The sequence below is a fragment of the Protobothrops mucrosquamatus genome, unplaced genomic scaffold, assembly GCF_001527695.2.
Source record: "Protobothrops mucrosquamatus isolate PMUCROS unplaced genomic scaffold, P.Mucros_1.0 scaffold_211, whole genome shotgun sequence".
NCBI classification, from domain to species: Eukaryota; Metazoa; Chordata; class Lepidosauria; order Squamata; family Viperidae; genus Protobothrops; species Protobothrops mucrosquamatus.
Window position 1 is genome coordinate 596,451 of NW_015386287.1, and position 22,305 is coordinate 618,755.

At 40.4% G+C, this 22,305-nt stretch overlaps 1 protein-coding gene across 1 annotated transcript in view; it reads left to right on the plus strand.

Moving 5' to 3' along the window:
- The window catches only part of SLC24A4 (solute carrier family 24 member 4), a 111,871-nt gene that overhangs the window by 8,471 nt on the left and 81,095 nt on the right, over positions 1-22,305 (plus strand). The window contains exon 2 of the mRNA XM_029286303.1: positions 1,106-1,213. Coding sequence (XP_029142136.1) covers positions 1,106-1,213 — 108 coding nt within the window. The remainder of the gene's footprint in view (positions 1-1,105; positions 1,214-22,305) is intronic.

Sequence of the window (22,305 nt, forward strand, 5' to 3'; positions counted from 1 at the left end):
TCTCACCTACATCGTCCACAAGGGACGACTCGGGAACTCAACTCCTACCTCGGGCAGCTCACCTTTCCCCCTATGCCCAGGGGAGAGGTATCAAGCCGTTTGACAGCTGATGCAGGCTGTCAGAACGGCTTTTACGCAGAAACAGGCGGGAGCAGCAAACAGCTGCGTCCAGCGAAGGCGCCTGCCACCGGAAGTCCCCGCTTTGGAGAATATCTTGACTCCCTCTTCTTTGTGGCTACCCATGAGATATTGGAACACTGCTATCATGTCACCCCTCATCCTTATCTTCATTAAACTAGACATAACCAATTCCAACAACCATTCCTTATATATTTTAGCCTCCAGATTTTCAATCAAAGGTTGAACAGCCATTTGTCTGTTAAATTCCCGCCCTGAGCAAGAGGTTAGAAAAGAATCTAATCCTGTGATTCTGTGATTCTATGATTCTATGCCTGCATGTCCCTCCATAGATAGTCCCGTGCTTATCTACCATGTTGCATTCTTGCTCATCACAGTTAAGTGATTAACTGGGCTGTGTTGATCACTCACATGATCAGGATGGAACTTTCTGCATATTATTAGTATTAATGGCCATATCTTACTTTTTCACAACTCTATGAGATGGTTTTGTATCTTGTGATTTATCACTTTGTTGCTTGTGTGTATACTGAGAGTTTATGTATCAGAGACAAATTCCTTTTGTGTCCTATGACACTTGGCCAATAAAGAATATTCTATATTCTGTTAGTTCAAGGTCACACAAAAACGTCCATTGCACATCCTGATTTCTGAAGCCAATACTGTAACCACTATAGCACTTTTTGTCTTTCTTCCTTATCACCTTCCCATCCCTCCTCTTGTCTTGGATATTTTTCTATTATGCATCAGTCCATATATAATTTATATGTGTCAAAAAATTATTGGATACTCCTTTCCAGCTAATACAGTGGAGAATTCATGGTGATAGATGTATTAATGGTTTGATTCAGTAGGAGGCAACTTCCATTTTAGTCTAATGGTTTTCTAATGGAAAGAATTATATATATATATATGGATAACCCAAAGTCCTTTTTGCCCTTACAAATAAGTGTCTGTCTTTGTGCAGGACAAGAGTCAGCTGTTGAAAACCAAAGTGTTCTGTCAGAATTATGGAGGAATAGAAAATTGATGGCATCACATAATGAGTCACACAAAAAGAACTGCACAGAGCCAGGTAAGAAATGAAGAGCTTTAAGATACTGTTTACTTCTGTCTTAGTGTGGCAAGACATGCAGCAGTGTGTTAGAATTGGAAGACTGTGCCTGGCAGGAAGATGGTTTAATAAGTGCCTAAATTGGTGAGGGAAAACTGGCAGAGAAATGGAAGGATTACACAGCCGGGAGAAAAGGTACATTTTCAGGGATACAAAATATGCTAAAATCTTCATGGTGAATTGCAGGGAGATTCTTCTCTATTGCTTGTTGTGGTTGTATCATGTATGTACTGAGGAAGTTGATTACTTTTCGTCCCTTTGTTTTGTTGCACAGAGCCAAACAAACACCTACACATTTCAGCATGTGGTTATATCTGTATTATTGGTGTTGACAGTCTTATAAATTAACTTCCATATTTGGATTTTTCTAAAATGAAAACATATGTTTGAAAACTATTTAGAAACATAGGTGTCTGAATGATGGGAAAAGAGCTGTCATTATATTGTTATTATATTTGAAAAAAAAGCAGATTTTTTTTCAAAGTTGTTGAATTTAGGAGCCCTTTGTTAGTATGCCAGATTTATCATTAATGCTATAATTCAGATTCTAGCATAACTTACTTTTAATGGTTATGCTTTCTATTTCCATTTGACTGCTATTAAGAGAAGAATAAGTAATTTTTGTGTTTCATGTTTTTATAAAGTGCATCCATCCCAACCTACTGCCAGATAGATGTTCAGTTCTAATATTCTTGACAACTCAAGAAGAATCAGGAAGCGATTTTTCAAAAGAGTTCAATAATAAGAGATGACATTTTCATTTATTTAGAATATTTCTGGCCTACATTTATGGTGAAAAGCTCTCTCAAGGGAGCTTACTCATATAAAAGGGACAAACAGTAATAAAAGCAACATCAAAACAGACATTTAAGAAGGCACAGCACAAAGTACTCCTCAAAATAATAAATTTAATCACTATTTTAGCTGGGGCCTTAATATTCACATAGATTGACTTTTAAAAAACCAAGAAAGCATAATGACTCCTGATCCCTTAGTAAATGAAGATGGCATCTACTCCCCAGAGATGGCCTCATCAGTTCCATAACTACCAAAGAAAGATTCCAGCTTTGGGGTTTTGCCAGAGTTCTATACTTAGGTGTCTTTTCCCTGTCCATTTACTGTTTAGTTTCTTAAAGAACAATCAAGGAAGCTTAATAGACAGAAATCTTTTCCGAGTACTGACTTCCTGCATTTCAGAGTTTCTATATGGAGGAACATCAGCTGTGGTGTGTGTGTGTGTGTGTGTGTGTGTGTGTGTGTGTGTAGAGCCATACAAGATCAGATCAAGAACCCTTTAGTTCAGCATTTTGTTTCCAGCAGTGGCCAGCCAAATGCTTTTGGAAAACCCACAAGAGAACACGGAGGCATGAGTTCTCCTATGTGATTTCTTTGCACAATTTTGTATTCATGACATTCATCTTTTGTATATGTAGGCACTGTTTACCCCATGATTAATAACTGTAGATGAACTGGCTTAACCCCTTTTTTCAAATTATCTATGCTACTTAACGTGATTACCATAATGATATCTTCTAACAATACATTGTGTAAGTTTGCTATTTGTTATTTGAAAAAGTACTTGCAGCCAGCTGCCCAAATCTACTTTCACTTAATCCTATTTGATGAAAACTAATTTCTGAAGTTTTCAGAGTGAAAAATTTCTCTCTAGCCCACTTTCTTCTTACAGTTCATGCCCTGCAGAGTTGCTCTGATTTGGGTGGCCTATAAATATGATTTATGAATGAGTGAGAGCAGGAAAGATAACATAGCACCAGCAATGCCATTTGTGATATAAAAGGTTTTGGATAGCATATGCCATTTTTGTTTAAGTTGAGCAATATTTCTCCACATTCATTTTAAGTATACAGAAAAAGAAGAGAAATGGCAAAAGTAATGAAGATAGGCAGGCAAATTGTTAGGCAGCATCAGTTCTCAGCTAGTAGTAGTTTTCTTCTCTGGATTTGGATGCACCATTCCATCATTTGAAGGCTCAATTGCTAGATCATGCCAGCTTTCCCCAATCAATAGTTCTTCAAATGTAGAGTATCAGTGCGCCCAGTTCTTAGCCTAAGTGTTCTTGCACTTGTTAGCTGGTGGTTATGTGCATTGAAATGCAACATCTTCAGAGGCCCCAAAAGATGAGACTGTATACTGTATTTGGTTTTCAATTTTGTTGCGTTTGACTTGTTTTTGATTTGGTTTCTTATGTGAGATGCGACAGGAATGATTTTTAGAACCACAGAATGGAATATAAATGTATGAATGAGCAAATCCACAGAATACCCAGAAGATACTTATAACTATTGCATATATTAGATGTTATTATATTTGCAATAATAAATGTGTAAATTCTGAAAATGATGCTTCCAAAAGACAAATGCTCAAAATTCATTTTAATGATTACTATGGTGCTTTCAGTGGCACTTATTCTACATAGATCATATTGTATCCTTTAAAACAGGGGCATCAAACTACCGGCCCACGGGCCAGATGCGTCACGCCAAAACCGCGCCCACCCCATTGCCGGCAATGGGGAAAAAGTTGCGATACGTCGCAACACGTCATGTGACGTCGCGAGTTTGACACCCCTGCTTTAAAATATATGTTTATAAAGCAACAATGTATCTTTATATTTCTTAAGAGAGGAAAAAGGATGGTTTACAATGTAATAATACATTTTTGGATTGTGCTTATTGGTTAATCCCATTAACACAGTCTCCTGGAAAGTTCTCTTGCACATCTCTTGCAGTATTGTTTTTTTAAAGATTCTCATTACAAACTTTTTCATGCAACTTCTTCTTAATTTCAATTACTTTTAATTTCTTTTATATAATTAATTTATATCCAGTATAGCTAGATACATAAAAAAACAGAGGTCATACATTTTTAATAATTGGTTGTCCTGCTGGTGGCATCAGCTAAAATATTCTTGCCTACAGAATTAGGAAACGGACAGGTGCCCTGTCTTCTTTTACATCTGGTCCTATTGTGTACAAATCTCACTGAGTTTGCCGTTGAGTTTCTCTACTAGCATATAGTCACTTCTTAAGAGTTGGATGAATCATGAGTTTGTGGTAGACCACCAGAAGCAACCCGTGAATAAAAGTTGCATTTATTTATGCAAGATAAAATAGGATGACACCCCATTAACTAAATGATGATGGTGGGAGTGCACAATGTGGGCTCCTGCTTGAAGAGCAAGTGGTAGCCATGGTTAGGAGGGCCTTTGCACAATTTCAGGTTGTGCATCAGTTGTGTCTATTCTTGGACTGGGAGGCCCTGCTCAATATCACTCATGTGACCTTGTAACCTCCTGTCTGGATTACTGCAATTCACTCTACATGGGGCTGGCTTATTACCATGTAGGTGTTGCTTACCTGGCACATATAACATCACTACTTCATGAGCTGGATTGGTGGCCAGTGTGCTTCTGAGTGCAATTCAAGGTGTTGGTTATAACTCTTAGAGCCCTGCATGGCTTGGGATTGGGTTGCCTTGAAGGATTGTCTCAAACTGGTTGTTTCTACCCTTCCAGTCCAGTCAGATCCTGGCCCATCGATTAAGGAATGCCAGTATGTAGAGCCCAGAAGGCATGCCTTTTCTGCTGCTCCATTGATGGAATATTCTTCCTCTGATGATCAGGATGGGCCTGACCCTGCTAGCCTTTTATACAGCCTTAAAAAGCTGGTTCTGTATCCAGCCCTGGAGTTCTAAGTAAGTGAAGAGACCGATCTTCTGGATATGTTAGTGATTTGGGGCTATAATACTTTCTCAACTGCTATGTATTTTAATTTTTGTGTTTGTTGTGATTTTTATTTTTATTTTGTTATTGCCCACCACCCAGAATCACACACTGAGTTGGACAACTATATAAATTGATTCAATAAATAAATATTTATTTGTTGCCCTTTCACTAAAAGCTCAACATCTAGGCTGCAAAAACCTGAATGATCATGAAATGACAATGAACAGATTTTCTTTATTTCTGTGTAGCCATCTAGTGGTTGTTTGGAGTTTTGTAGTCCAAATCTGGTAGCCCTGTAAAATTGCCTTTGAGTTGGGCTCAGCTGCTGCTGATTTCATGGCAAAGCCTTTGACACATTCTTGGCAACAATATAAGTCATCTGACTTTGCATTATTCTAGATCAGGGGTGTCAAATTGCCGGCCCGCAGGCCAGTTGCATCACGCAAAGGCCAGCCCACCCCAGCTCCAGCAATGGAAAAAGAAGTTGTGACATGTGACGCAATGAGTTTGACACCCATGTTCTAGATCAGGGGTAGGCAACCTTGGCTCTTTTATGACTCGTGGACTTCAACTCCCAGAATTTCTGAGCCAGCATAGCATAGCTGGCTCAGGAATTCTGGGAGCTGAAGTCCACGAGTCATAAAAGAGCCAAGGTTGCCTACCCCGTTCTAGATTATATGGATATTTATTTATTTATCAGTCCAGCTTACAACCCAGAAGTTTCTGGTGGTTTCCCATCCAAGCACTAAGCAATTCTGATCCTGTGTAGCTTCAAAGGACAGATCAAGTAGTGACATCTGCTAAAGACATCAATTGTGCTGTCCTGCTCACACATAACACCCACGTAACTGTAGTTTAATGGATTTATTAATATTCTCCTGCAACTCCCTTCACCAAAAACCCAGAAGTGTTCCAATTAAGTCCAGCCACAAGCAGCCCAATGCTAGTCCATAAAGCAATGGCCAATGAGTCCACAAGACACTTGAAAGTTTCCCAGTCAAAATGAATCCACCAGGCAAAATTAAATCCACAATACAAGAGGGTTCACAAGGCAAGAAAAGTCCAGGGTTCACCAGGCACAAACTAAGTCAAGGCAGGATGTCAGTCCAAAGCAGAATCAGGTGCAGCAGGCAATTCCTTTTCCTTATCACTGACTGGCTCCAGCTGCATGCTTTCTCCACCTGAAGTTTCTGGGCTGTCCTCTGCAGCTGTGTTTGAGCCAAATCCTTCTCAGACGGCTGCTTGGAGCCATTAGCCAACTCACCTCCAGAGGTGCCTGGAACTGGTTCATCTTCCTCCGAGCTGACATCTGGAGAGATAACTCGGGAAGCGAGTCATCACATCAATTAAAAACAGCAGCCTAAAATACCAATCAATAGCTATGTTTCCTTACCATATTAAGCCATAAACTAGTTAACTATGTTTTAGCTTAGTGCACCCAGGCCAAGTGATTTGGCATTTTATGCGAATCCAGAAAATTAACTTAATTGAGTCAGCTATGGTACATTTCATCTTGAACAGGCATGTTGCACAAATAGTCATATGATACGAACTGTTTTTATTCTGATCTATCTTCTTTTTTTGGCCATGACTCAGTTCTGACAGTGACTTAAAATGAGCAGTACGTTTGTGCAGTGCAAATATGATATATACAATGCACCTATGAGTCAAGCAACAATAATTAAAAATAACATTCAAGGAATTAATGATTATTATTAGAGCAGATAATATTTTTCTGAGCTTCAAAATGATGGGTTTTTTAAAAAAGGTTTACTCTACTGCCACTAACAGATGATTCAATTAAAATAGTTTTTCAGACTTCCTGATATTGTGAATGAATCTGAATATCAGTAATATTTACAGTATAATTACAGTAATCCATTTTTTACTGGACCTTAGTTCACTAACTGTATCTTCATTACATATTTCAAGTTTCATTAACATCCTGCAAGGAAGGTTATTCTAAAAACTCTCAAATAACTTGTTGTGTTGTCAGTCTGAGGGGACCTTGTGGGAAAAACTCTCAAAACTATTAGAAAGCTAGAATGTATGAAGTACAATATTGTAATTTCACTTTGTATTTTCTTTATTCTTGTCTTAATAATGGTTCAGGAACTCATGTTTTGGAACACAAAAGAGTTCTTTAAAATTCTAGCAATTTATTAAAAGAAGAAAAAAAGTTAACATAACCTGGTTAGGAGGTGGCATGAGGAAAAACAAAAGAAAAAGTACATCCCCAAAATATTTTAACATTAATAAAAACGGAAAAAGCAGAGCTAGATAAAAGCATTTTTTCATTCACTGATATTTGAACAAATCATTTTAAAAAGCATTCATTCCTTATTTAGTTGAAATTGAATAATGTATAATCACAAGGGTGGAAAGTGCTGGCAACATTTAAATTAATGCTTCAAATTTAGCTTCTGTTTGATGCTATCTGAATCCATGCTCAGTGTTAACATTGTTTGAAGAAGACGTGAAAAAACAGTTTCACTAGAAAGAGTGAGCCTTTTGTATGTTGGAAGCCACTGAACTAGATATATCTCCAAATTCTTTTGATGGCAGGCTTTCCTCCTGATCATATGCTGAGCTTATTTAACCAGCTGTGAAAAGCTGTGGAAGCAGATGCCGCTGGGAGCTTGGCTTGAGATGCTACCTGACAAGCCTATTTTGTGTATGTGTTCTGTTTCAGGTGATGATTTATTGCTTATACTGAAGGATTTTATAGCCTTCTGAAAAGTTCCATAGCTGGGCTTCAGAACTATTGCGAACATATCTACATTGGATCTGAAATTGTTGGCAGGTAATAGGCTGTAAGAATATTTTGTTAAATTCACAACACGGTGATAAGTTGGAGCAAGTTCAGAGGAGGGCTATGAAGATGATGAGTGTGGAAGCCAGGTCCCATGACCAACTGTTAAAGATCCAGCCTAGAAGAAATAACTGAGGGAAGATATGTCAGTAGTATTCAAGTATTTTAAGAACTGTCCCATGGAGGAAGAAGAAGACTTATTCTTTTTTGATCTAAAGGACAGGACTGGAACCAGTGAATTAACATTAAAGGAAACAGATTCAGGCAAGAATTCAGGAGGAACCTTCTGATTTTGTCAGCTGTCACCCCGTGAAATAGACTGTGTCACTTGAAGTATAAGCATGTAAAAATGTAAGTAAATAAATAGGTGCCACTCTGGTGGGAAAAACTAGCACCGTTCAATGGAGAACTGTGAGCTGCTGCCAGACCTGCCTGGATGTGAGCAAGGTCAGGAGAAGAAAGCCCAGGTGACCCAACAGCCCCCAAATACTGCTAGCCAGCTAGTGCAAAACTAGTTCACCCCCTGTGGTGTTCTGTGGATAGTGCTCATGAGTGAAGAAAATGAACTAGCAATCTTAGGCTGCAATAACTACTCTATGTAAAAAACAGTGTAGACTTCCTTGGCTATGTATGCTATACACTAAACATTTTTATTAAAAATTAAGTGGTGTGTTCTCCTTCAATGGAATTCTTCATTTGTCAGAGATGCTCTAGCACAGTGGTCCCCAATCTTTATGGCTTGGTGGCTGGGGGGGGGGGAGAGGGAAACTGGTCCACTGCTTGTGCAAGTTGAGCCGTGTGTGCATGCATGCGCCAGGCCATCACTTGTGCAAGTTGAACTGCGGCAATGTGCACTGGGCCACTGCTCATGCAAGTCAAAATGTGCTTAGGCTTGTGTGCACTGGCCATCCCCTTGCACGGCCGTTTCCAAACAGGGCATGGACAGGTAGTGGGCCACAGCCTGGGGGGTTGGAGACCCCTGCTCTAGCAGGTCCTACACCAAGAAGAGCTGAAATAAATGATCACTAAGAGTCTTTCCAATCTACAGTCCTATGATATAACCTGTCCTGCTATTTTTTACATGTGTCAAAATAAAATCTCTAGAGTTTCCTGCCAGTCAAAGCAGTTGGGAATTCTTATATTCCAGTATAGCTGGAAAATTCATGGAGGCATTTGAATTAAATACATCATGATGGAAGTCTGAAGGGTAATCAAAGGGAAAGGGCTTTCTACAGGACTTTGGACAGTTCCTTGGAACACAGTTGTTGCTTCCCCAAGAGATTTAAAGCAGACCAAGCTGTTTTAGGGTGTGTGTGTGTCAATTGTATGGAATTTTAGGGTTCTGCAAGAATTTGATGGGATTCCATAAAAAAAACTAAGTGTGAGGAAGATGGAGAGAGAGTGTGAGAGAGAATATTCAGTCAAATGCAGCCAAAGGCATCCATACCAATTTTTCTCGGGAAAAGCAATCATTTCTCCAGCACTGAGATGGAGACTCCACCATTGGGTAGTAGACTGTATTCCTGCCCAATCAGATCAAGTCAGCCAAAGTTGCAACGCCCGTCCTGGACCGTTGATCTCCAGTCTTTGACTTGATCTTGCCCAGGACAGACGTTGCAAGTTTGGCTCTAGGCAGGTACAGTCAATGGTGGATTTTCCATTCCTCTCCCAATTTCAAAATTTACTTACTGTTAGCAGTCAATTTGGTTTTTTCCCCTATCAAATTCCCTGCAGGGCTTCACAAGAGGCTAACGGCTGTTAGCCTCCACTCCAACTTTGCTTTGGGTTAAAAAGGGCCTAGCAGCGAATCGGGGGGCCTTTTTTTGCTATTCTCCCGACAGGAGACCAACGGCTGTTGGTCTCCTCATACACAAGACTCACGGAGCTTGCGGCTGCGGCTCCGTGGATTCGGCCGTGTGGATCGAACCGGAGAGGAGGAGGGGGTGGAGACCCTTGGGTCACCTCCCAAACTAAATTTCTGCGCGGAGCTGCGGCTGCAGCCCGTAGCCCGGTTGGTTTTTTCCCTTCCTTTCGTCCAGAAAGGTGCGGAGGGGCGCGCGCGCGCGCGTTCAGCCTCTGCTTCGATCGGCGATCGGACTGCTGTTCGGAGGATAGGGAAACGTTCATTTGATCCATTCCCCTTTTTTTCCTCGATTACTGACGAACGGAGGCTCCAGAAATTGCGGGGAGGGGGGAAATCATTTCCCCAGCCTGCTAGCGTCGGGAAGGCGCCATCTTGAGCCTCGTGGGCCTTGAATAGGCCGCGGCGGCCATTTTGAGACCACAGTTTGCTGTACAAATTGAATTACCTGTTCAGTGAAGCACATTACCCTGGATATACACTCATAATAATTATTTGGTGAACGGAATTAAGCTATTTAGGGCTCTTGCATAATATTCAATTGGCAATCGAGTTTTCCTTTTCTGTCAAGGGTGGTAATACTGGGTTAACATTTTTCTGTGNTCTGGTTGAAAAATTGGCAAGCAGATGCCAAATCCAAGTGGAAATTGGCAGCGGCTCCCTACCAGGGTTCTAAGTTATTTGGGGATTCGCTGAATCCCTACTTAACAGAGAACAAGGACAAACGTAAGGTCCTTAAAGACCTACTTAAACGTCCAAACAAGAGGACTGGTTATTTTCAACGCAAACAGTCCTTTCGGGGAGGTCCAAGATACTCCTATTCCCAGCCCTTTCGTGCCTTCCTACCACGGCAGGACAGGCAAGATAGGCAACCTGACAGACAGAATCCCGGCCCCAGGCAACAAGCCCAGGGGAAACGGCCCTTTCGGGGGAACAATAGACCTTTCCGCCGTTCCAGGTGACTCCTCGGCGGCACCTCCCATAGGGGGCAGACTCTCTCTGTTCGCCCACCATTGGGAGACTACCACCACGGATACGTGGGTCATCAACACGATCCGACACGGTCTAAATTTGGAATTTATATCTTACCCCCCAAATCGGTTCCTCTCCTGTCCATATCCCAGAAACCGCACAAAACTAAGGATGATGAACGAAGCTATCCATCATCTGCTTCACATCAGGGCCATAGAACCCGTACCGCTGGATCAGAGAGGTCTAGGATTCTACTCCATCCTCTTTGTGGTACCAAAAGCGTCAGGAGGATGGAGGGCTATTCTAGATCTAAAGGACTTGAATTTTCATATAGCTTACCACAAATTCAAGATGCAAACACTCCGTTCCATCTTGGGAAGCGTCAGAAAAGGGGACCTCCTGACGTCTATCGACCTCACGGAGGCGTACCTTCATATTCCTATCTCTCTGATCCATCGACGGTTTCTACGGTTTGCGTACAAGGGGAATCACTTCCAGTACAGGGCGCTCCCCTTTGGCCTCTCATCAGCTCCGAGAGTATTCACCAAAGTCTTGGCGGTCCTGGCAGCACATTTACGATTGATACCAGTAAGAGTCCACTGTTATCTGGACGACATTTTGATTCAGTCTTCGTCCATCCAGACAGCATTGACGGACCTCAAAATGGTGATAAACTTGCTCCAGGACCACGGATTTTCGGTGAATTTTCCAAAGAGCCACTTAAACCCCACAACGAGGCTCTTACACCTGGGGGCCGTCATCGACACCTTGGAATGCCGGGTGTATCTCTCTCAAGATCGCAGGGACGGCATACGGGAGTCGATTCTTCGACTTTGCAGCAGCCGGTCGGTGACGCTGGTCAGTCTCTCCCAGTTGTTAGGGAAGATGATTTCTGCTATAGCGATAGTACCCTGGTCAAGGCTCCACACCAGAGAATTACAAAGGTTCATGCTTCCCTTTCAGAGGCGGAACCTCAGTGCTTCGCTCAACAGAGTGGTTCTCCCTCACCACGTGCTACGTTCCCTCAGTTGGTGGCTGTCACCAGCCGTCCTCAGAGGGCTGTGTTTCAAGGAGCCGGACAGGATTGTCCTCACGACCGACGCCAGCCTGTTCAGTTGGGGGGCTCACATTCAGTCTCACTGGGTACAGGGCCGTTGGTCCGCAACAGATCTATGACACAATATAAATTGGCTAGAGTTGAGGGCCATCCATCTAGCGCTCCGTCATTTTCGCCATCTAGTATCACGGCGACACGTCCTGGTCCTCACGGACAATGTGGCAGCCAAGGCACATATAAATCGCCAAGGGGGAACTCGACCTCGGAGCCTGATGTCCGAAGCTCTTTCGTTGGGTCTCTGGGCGGAACGCAATCTGGCATCTATCATGGCAGACCATATTTCGGGGGTGGCGAATACACAGGCCGATCTTCTGAGCAGATCGACGATAGATCACGCGGAGTGGAGACTCCACCCGGGGATCTTCACAGAAATTTGTCAACGTTTCGGCCTTCCTCTAGTNCCACTCAGGACCAGTCTACTACCCACCCTCAGGGACAGTAGGCTTTGGTATGTCCCAATGGTGGAGTCTCCATCTCAGTGCTGGAGAAGGGGCGTTGTCTTACCTGAACGCCTTTTCTCAGCACGGAGATGGAGACTCCACCTCCCTCCCTTGTACATTTTTGTATAAGCATAGGGTCAGTTAGTTTGGTGAGCCACAATGTCTTGCTGTCAGTCAATGGCTACGCTCGCGTCAAAGACTGGAGATCAACGGTCCAGGACGGGCGTGGCAACTTTGGCTGACTTGATCTGATTGGGCAGGAATACAGTCTACTACCCAATGGTGGAGTCTCCATCTCCGTGCTGAGAAAAGGCGTTCAGGTAAGACAACGCCCCTTCCCAGTCACTGAACATTGATTTGAGTGAAATATTAACCACCCATATTATTGTGAAATTCAAGTTTTAATCTTGAATTTAAAATGGAATGTTTGCATTTATGTTTTATAGTAAATGCATTACAGTAATGATGCTAATACATTTACTATAATGTTAATTTTGCAGTTTACCTCTAATACTTGACACTGATCATAAATGGAGGAGCATAAATAAATTGCAAGAACTACCAGTTTTGTTTTATTGCCAGTTTTCCATTTCTAGGATTTTGCCTCTCCATCAGAGTTTCCAAGACTTCCTTTTTAATTAACCACAGATTCTTTAGCCTGAAAAAGTTGGGGGGGGGGCTTGCTATATAGAGCATTGCAGAGAGATTCTACGTTTATCCCCCTGTGTACTCTGAAGCACCTTTTGGAAACAGAATCCACACCGTTCCTAAGTAGCATTTCCTTTGGGGAAAGAATGAGCAGAAGCTTAAAGGGATGCTAGGAAGCTGACTTACCTTAGATAGAATTTATAGCCCACGATTGCCTGTTTACATTGGCGGTGGCTGTCCAAGGTCACTGGGAGAGACTTTTCACATCAGCTGCTACTGATCCTCTTAGTCAGAGCTGCCAGGTATTGAACATGGAATCATGCAGTGCTATTGCAGTGAAAGAGTTTCAGGTTGTGGCCATATATTCAGGCAACTGGGATGTACTCAGTTTCCTCCTCCAGAACCCTACAGGGGTGGAAGTAGAATGACCATATATACGTCTGTTGTTATAAAGGACAGTTCTTTATTTCAGAAAACTGTACTTTAGACTTATTTATTTTTCAAAAACTCACTTTTGTTCTTTATTTTGGTCATCTAACTTTTTATTGTACAAACGGTACCTCTTAAGACACAATCTTTCACATTCATATGAACAATATTGGAATTGAATTGCCTTTTTAAGATAAATTTACATTTACTGTTTGATTTTAATTCTTTTATTAGAATATATGCTTTTGTAAAGTTGCTCTTGATTTTGCTCTTGGATATAACTTTATAAAACAAAGTTATAAACATACAGTACACACACACACACACACAAACACACACACACACACACACACACAAACACACACTAGTCCTTATGGACCTTTTTCAGATTTGCCCCTTTTTTAGATTTGTCCTTTATTTTTTCCAAGAAAATTTGGTTGCTGAAGGTATTAGGAATATTGTCTGACTGGTGAGATAATAAACTTTGAAACTGAGCTTCTTTAAAGGAAAAACAATTTTCTGAATATAAAGTTGTCTAATCTGCAACTTTTTGTTTTTGAGCACCTGTTCTCAACCCCTCCTTTCTATAAGAACAAGTAGCTGATTTCACTAGGAACACATTTCATTTTTGAAACCTTTCTATAAACAGAAGTGGAAAGAGTTCTCAGTTATAGTATTTTTTTTAACAAGACTTCTTATTGAGATCTTATTTTATTTAGGGCTTCTCTCCACACTGCATAATTCAAAGACTTCTTTGGTAAGTTTGGAGAGAGAGGATTAAAATAGCTTGGGAAACCTGTTTACTTGAGTCCCCCTACTCCCCAACAAGGAGAATTGTGATCTGTGACAGCAGCAGTAAAGATCCCATTGGCAGCCCTAGTTGACTTTTTTTTACATAGATTATTATAACTGTCAGATACAGTTCCTAAATTGGTCAATGTTGATTTATTCTTTGAATTACCTCTTAAACTGAAGCACAATTAAGCCTCAACCCCCGGTCCGTGGACCGGTACCGGGCTGTGGCCAGTTTAGGAACTGGGCCATGCAGCTGGAGGTGCACTAAAGGTGCATCTTTCACCTCCGGACATGAGGCGAGACTGCAGGGGTCTGGGCAGGGGCAGAAGAGTGGCTGGGCAGAAACTGTGTTGCTCAGTGCAAAGGTTTTCTGGCAGTTGCACTTGCAACTGGCTACTCCTCCTCCTGCTACTTCTTCTTCCTCCACCTCTTCTTCCTCACTTTCCTCCTCTCCCCCTCCTGGCACCCCAGCTGAGCTTGAGCGCCCTTCGTGCAACTCTCCAAGTTTGCAAGATAAGCGCACGCCAGCTCAGCTTGAAACCAGGAGCTTCCCCAAAGCCTCATTGGAGGGGGATCTCCCAAGGTATGTGTGTGTGAGGGTGTCTTTTTGTCAGGGTGCAAATATGGGCAGGGAGATGCTACCTTTCACCGTAACCCCTCTGTCTCCAAGGGATCCTCTCTCTCATCTGCACCTTTTCTAAGACCACTGGGCTCTGTTGCACTTCAACCAGAGTTTTTTCCTTTTGTTTTGATGCTCCAGGTGCCTTATGTTTTGGCAACATCCTGCCTGCTTTTCATGGTTTATTTTGGTGTGTGTGTATGTTTGTTCCTCCTTTCTTCTGCAGCTCTCCCAAGTTTGCAAGCCAAGCTCAATCCTACCTGGCTTGCAGAGGGGGAGGGGAGAAGATACATTTTCCCTTAAGCACTGTGTCTCCTAGGGAATCCCTCTCTCATTTGCACCTGTTCTGAGACTGCTGGGCTAGCGCAGTGCCAAGTTGGTTTGGTCTCCCTCTCTCTCCCTCTCCCTCTCCCTCTCCTCTCTCATGATGTTCTCAGCACTTCCTCAACATGCTTGGTTTTGCCGGAAGGCTGAGTTTAGGACTACCTCTTCCTTCCCACTTTCTTAGAAGCAGAAAGTCACTAATCTAATATAATACAATATAATAATGATAGAAATAAGTGCATTATTTATTTATTTGTTTGTTTATTTAGAAAAGTTTCAATAAATGTAATACACTTGAATCATCCTGAACTCCCCCCTACCCCCTCCATCCCATCCCACCCCCGGTCCATGGAAACATTGTCTTCCATGAAAACAGTCCCTGGTGTCAAAAAGGTTGCAGACCTCTGCCATATACAGTAGAATGGTTTTTAGGAGGGGAATAATGTAAATATAGGGCTATTCAATCTGGAGTGTCTGCAGAACTCTTGATAGCCATTAGTCAGCAGCCAAAGGATATAGAAAACTCTCCTTGCTGCCCATCTTGTAGTTGTCTGGATTCTTGCTTACCAAATATGGTAGCCCTTGCTAACTATGCACGAGTGTGTCATGTGAATTCAGTCAGTATTTTCGTTATAAAGAACAGATACCTCTTTGTTATTTTAAATTAGCCTTTTTAATGCTTCGGCAAACCTTTCATTTCCATAAATGTGCTGCTATTGATCTCTTATTTTGTAGTACACCTTGTTTTGATCCCTTTCTTGTTGACATTTGCCATTTGAGTTCTCAATTGTAGGGATCGGTTCGGTGCTCAACTAGGTGGACAGAACTCTATCAGTGTGTTCCCCAGTTAATAAGAGGCTAATTGTCCCAAAGATGCTGTTCAAGAGACAACTGGACTTTATTAGTTTTTTCTTGAAAACATTTTGCTTCTCATCCAAGAAGCTTCTTCAATTGTTCAGGCTAATATTACATATTATAAGGTATGTATAAGATATAAGGAAGGGAGACATGCAATCCTGTGCTTTTAGTCATACCTTAGATTAGTTGCCTTGTAATATAAGCTTCCAGCTATATCATTATGTGTATCTTTGCAGCACTTATTTTTATATCTGGCACAATCACGTGGAGAAAATTTTCTCTTCGTATTTCTCAGTATCATGAGGTTTGGTAATGATGCTTCATTCAACTGTTTCTGGAAACTGGAACCTGAAAAGACATTCTACATCCCCACTATATGCTCATTAATCCATACTTTAGTAAAGAGATTAGTCTAAGCGGGAGCCTTTGTTGATGCCCTGGTCTCCTTAGATGTCTCCTTTTAATCCATAACAACCACTTTCTGAGAACATAACCATTGAATTAAGAATCATGGTTAAATATTAAAGAAGGCATTAAGGTAGATTTGACTGCTGTACTCCTCAGTCTGTTTGGTCATTTCAGTTATCTGTCATGAGTTCTACAGTGTGTGGAATTATATGCTTCTCTTTGCACAATTTTGGACCAGCTTCTCCTTTCTCAGCAGGAGGTATTGGGAAAGGAGCAATCTGACTTTTAAAATAGCTCCCTGAGCAAGTGTAGCAAATTGTCACCATGTCTTTTTTTTTCTCTACAAGTTGCTTCAGGCAATAGATAATTGTGCAGCGGTTGTAAAATGCACCATTTTTGTGGCTAAGCTAGAATCAGTTGGCAGTGGTGAGGAGAAACCTGAAGTAGGAGAATGCATTTTTGAGTGAGGACAAGTTCCCTGGAAATTTGTCACATTTGTTAGTATCAGGCACCTAGTGGAACTTCTGAAAAGTGGTATTAGGAATTCGGGGGGGCGGGTGTATAATGAAGTCAGTTAGAAGATTTTTACGGCAGTACCTGTTGTGTCTTGAGCTTGCTGAAGCATTCAGCAGGCTCAGAAATGTTGCAAATGCTCCCGGGCAGACCAAAAGTTGCCTGGGACCAGACTGGCTATTGCCAGCCTTGCGCACATGCGCAAGGTGCGAAAACAACCAGATTCCTATTGGCTGACGCTGTCTGGGTTTAGGACAGTATAAAAGGCCTGCGTGCCTTTTTGGTTGCTGCTGGTTGTAAGGAAAAGTCAATAAAGAAAGCTTGATGTTCACCATGTGTCTTCGTTTAATGCCTGTGACCTGAAAACATAAAAGTACCTGTCTTTTCTCTTGATATATATCTAAGGATCAAATTGTAGACAGTTTACAAGCTGTCATATTAACGCAGGGCCAGCTCTGAGATTAGAAAAGCCCCAACCAGAACAGGAGACTACCGTTCACGGTGCTTACCTTACTTTTATTTGTGTGATAGCTGTCTAAGAAGGTGATTTTTCACCAGTCATGTTGCTATATGCTAAGTACTTCCTAATAAGCTTAATCAGGTAGTTGTCGTCTACATTTAATTCCATTTACAGTAATCCATTTTAGGGAGCAGCATGGTGACCTAGAGGTGGAACTCTCACCACATAATCAGGAGGCTGTGAATTCAATCCTAGGTAGCAGCAGATATTTCTCTCTCTGGATGCAAAGAGAAAATATCTGGTGTGAACTCCACATAAGGCGTCAGGAAGGGCATCTAGCCAGTAAATGCTCAGTTCCATTCAGTTACCCTGACTCCACCCCAATGCAAGGGATTACAGGGTTATTAAAAGAAAAAAGTAATCCCTTTTAGACTGGTTTTCTCCAGCCTGGGTTACCTCCAGATCTTAACATTGCTGTGGAATCTTGAGAGTAAAAATGTAAATTTCAAACAACTGGAAAGCACCTACAATGAGAAAGGTGATGATGTAGCAATGATTTGCTAATCAAGTTGGTATTATGGAGGAATTAAATTGACATCTCTGGAACCCATAAATATACATAGTTTTATTAAACATATTTATCAAAGTAAAAGCCATAAGAGAAAATAAAGATAGTAAGAAAAAAGGGAAAGGAAAGATAATAAAGTAGTGGCTTCTGATGTTCTTGATAGCAGTTATAGATACATTTTTATTTTAATACTCTTTCACTTGCTCTTTGATTACACCATAATTTTCTTCTTTCCATAAATTAGGATTTCTAATCTTCAAACTTATAAAATACAAGTTTATATTTCTCTTTTTCAGTAAAAAGGTCATAAGGGGTTTCTAGCCACTAATAAAAGCAGTTGTTGATCTTTCTGTAATCAAGCAAGTTAATTTTGCCATCTCTGCTGGTTCTGTAATCTTCACCATCTCCATCATGGATATTCCAGTCTTTTTATTTTGCACAAGAGAAGTTCTGATTTATCTTGATCTTTAAATTTTTTGTATCAAGGTCTATATTTGAACCCAAAATTTTCTGCCTTTTTTTTTCTCAAATCCACCAGGCATGATAAAATGACCCTTCATGTTGTCCACATGAATTACATAACATCAATTTGAAGTACCTTTATAAATTCTAGACAATTTTTCTGGAGTCATAAAGCAATGGTGCATTATTTTACAAAAATTCTCTTTTAAGTTAAAATATAATGTAAATTTCACTTCTTTTAAACACATATTTTCCACTATTTCATCAGTATTTTGTGTCCAAAGTTCTTAGCCCATTTTATCATAACACCATTTCACTTCTTATATTTCAAATTTTAAAAAAAGTTTATACGTTTTAGCAATACACATTCATGATTTGTACATAGTTCAACTTCAAATTCCATCTTCTACTGCTCAGTTCTAAATGTACTATTATCTGCCTTAAATCTTTCTCTTAACTGTGCATACCAAAAACGAAATTCCTCTGCAGCCAGTTGCTATCTTGATTCATCTTATATTCTTCATGATCTTGTTCTAATAATTCTGTTAACTGTTTTTATTTCTCTGCTGTTTCTTTCCTATAAATTGCTTCTTGTTCTGAGATATATATAAAGGTATTTATGGGCATGGTCTGGGTTGCAATTGTCCAGAAACAGTAATTGGTCCAAAATATACCAGCTATATTATTGCAGAATCCTGTATTATGCAAGTTATGGTGTAACAAAAGTAGTGTGGACGTGTAAAGATAAAAGATGGCAGGACTGAATAAGAGTTATTGAGAGTTATTGAGAGCAGCAGGAGGTGATATTGTTTACACACCTTGCTCGTGGGTTTCTGATAGGAACCCCTGAGGCCATTTTGGATAGCAGGATGATGAGTAAGGTTAATCTTTCACTGATCCTGCATGGATATTCTTATGTTCTTAAAAAGTCTTTTGCACCTGGAGGCAAGGTAGTCTATGACATTGGGCCTACTCTCATATTGTAGTCTAAACTCCTTCTCCTCTCAAACAACAAACCATCATTGTATAGCAAAACTAACTTACAGGCAATTAATAAATATGTGCAACTGTTTTGATTCAAAGTAGGAAGAAATACATATACAACTGGTTCAGGGCAGCCTCTCTTCAGCATTCATATAAATTATTTAGACAAAAAAAGAGCCAGTCTCAGAATTGTGAAATATATCAAATTCCCATCAGTCTTAAAAGAGACAGGAATTCTTTTGGAGGGTATTTATAAGGGCATCAGCTTACTATTCCTGTCTTTATTGATTTGGATCTGATAACATCTTTTCATTGTGATAAAGATTTGAAGCTGATTTAGTTAAAACCCTGAAAATGTCCCTTTCATTTGCAATTGGATAACTTGATATTAAATGGCTTGTCTGGCTGTTAAAATATTGTGAAGTTTAAACAAATGGCATAATTTAAAAAGTATTCAATTGAGTGTCTTGTTTAGTGCTGAAGTTGAAGAAGGGAGAGAATGAGGATGGTTTTTCAACTAGTATAATCTTGCATACAGTTTGAACATTGAATTGTATTCAGTATGATTGGGTCAGGGTTCTGAGCTGAAAATGTTGTTTGATTTTGATTTAATAAATGTGTTGTTTTGATGACCTATCTTTGTGTGGGCCTTTGAGTCAGTGTTAATCCCTGGCAGCTGCCTGGAGTTTTCTTTGCAAGATTTCAGAAGTGGGCTTGCTATTACCTGCTTCCTAGGGTTAAGAGAAAGCGATTGGCCCAATATCACCCAGCTGGCTTTGTGCCTAAAGAAAGATTAGAACTCACAGTCACCTGATTTGTAGCCTGGTACCTTAAACACTACAGCAGCGGTTCTCAACCTATGGGTCGCAACCTCATTTGGGGTCGATCGACCATTTCACGGGGGTCGGCAAGCAAGGTTGTCCGCCATTTTTTTCCCCCTTTTCCGGCGGGTGCCTTACTTCCCTTGAGCTGGGCCAGCTGGTGGTTGGCCTGCTCCATCTCTGCCGCTTGCCAGCTACGCCTCGGCCGGCGCAGGGGGCGGAACCACGCATGCGTGGCGCTCCCGGGCAGGGAAAGTCCTCGACTTATGACCGGTTGGGTAGTCCTCAACTTACGACCAGTTTAGTCCTCGACTTACGACCAGTTTAGTCCTCGACTTACGACCGGTTGGGGTCGCGGCATTAAAAAGGTTAAGAACCACTGCACTACAGCAAACTGGCTTTCTATTTTGGCTACATAATAACTTCATATTTGAACTAAGACTTTGGATCTTTCGTTTAACAGTTACGATTGAAAACCTCTTCTAATGATAAGTTTAACTAGAGTTATACTGCGTTTTAATATTACATTAAGACCTGTGTGCTGTTTGACAAAAGTGAACCCTGAATTTTTGGCTAAGAATCCACTTTAGCCAAAAAGCTTTTATGCTAAAGATTGTTCCATTTGGCAATGCCACAATTTGTCACTAGAGATTTTTTTTAAAAATAGCTACAGAATGGAATTCCGGAAGGACTGGTAAGATCAATCCCAACTGGTGTCCTCCATACATGTAAGGACTATGACTCTTAAGATTCTCATAAACTGGGAATTTTGACATTTATAATCGCATTGCATTTGCATTTGTACCAAGTTGTACAAGCCAGATAAGATTAAATGTAACTCTGGAAGTTCCATAATAAATTTCATATTAGAAATATTTTGTCATAAATCTGGTATATGTTAAGATAATTAGCAAACATAGTTTTCAAGGTAACTAAAGTAACTAAATTTAGGGTTGCCAGGTCTGCTTCCAAAAAATAGCGGACAAGCGGCGGGGGGGATTAAGTAGTAAAAAAAGTAGACCGTACAGCTTTAGATTACGTACCATTTCATCATAAAGCTTTTGAATAAAAAAAATGTCCACTATTTTGTGAAAAAAAATAGTGAACATAATGTGAAAAAAGTGGACTGTCCACTCAAATAGTGGACACCTGGCAACCCTAATTAAATTCCCAGCAACAAACTTTCTGAAGCCACATGATAAGCAACTCCTCTTTTCCAGACTTCTCCAGTGATTACAAAAACAAATGTTGGGTGGTATTTTTTTTCCCTTTCATCATGAGAGGAACATACAAATCCCATTTCTTTCTCACTTACTGAGAATAAATCTTCTCTTGTTTTATGTCAGAAATATTCTGAAGAAAGTTTCTCAGATACAGGATTCAGGCATAATTATTTGGGCCAGTCATTCTTTCTCAGTCCAAACCACCTCACAGGGCTGTTGTTGTGGGGCAAAGAGGAAGGGGAAGGTGTGCTGGATATGTTTGCTGCCTTGAGTTATTCATTAAAAAAAAATAAAGGTGGAATATAAATAAACAAATAAACACATTTTAGGAGGTAGTTCAAAATTGTAAAACCTTTCCATCAAGATCCCACAATCCCATCCTATAGTTTTAAAAATTCATTTCAATCTGTAGGCTGAGTGGGGTACGTCATCATCATATTAAAATCCTACTACAATTAAAACCATATTACACAAGAAAAGCCTCCATTTTTCCAAGATGTGTACCACAAAACAAATATTCCCTAGTAGTAGTTGAAAGCAAGATGGAACAGAATTGTTTTAATTGCCTCACAGAATCTAGGAGGGAGTCTTAATATATCATAAAATAATAATCTTGTTTGTATAATGAAATTACAAGATTCCCCATACTGCGTCATATCTGTTAGATTCCCCTTTTTATTTCTGTGTTTCTTTTCATGTTTAGATTTTGAAGAAGGGTCTAAGAGGTTGCTGATTTTTTTGTAACTTTTTGGTGGATCTTAACAATGTATTATTTTCTTGATTATTTTAAAATGCTAATGGGCCAACACAATGAAAATAGTTTTTCTTTAAGCTGAGTGGTTTTATTTCTGAGTAAGCATGCATCAAAGCAGGAGTTTGAACTGCTGCCCAGTTTTTTAAACCTTGTGAAATAAAAGATACTCATTATATATGAATTTCCATTACGGTCTAATAAGTCATTGCTAAATCTGCATGATATATAACTTAATGAATC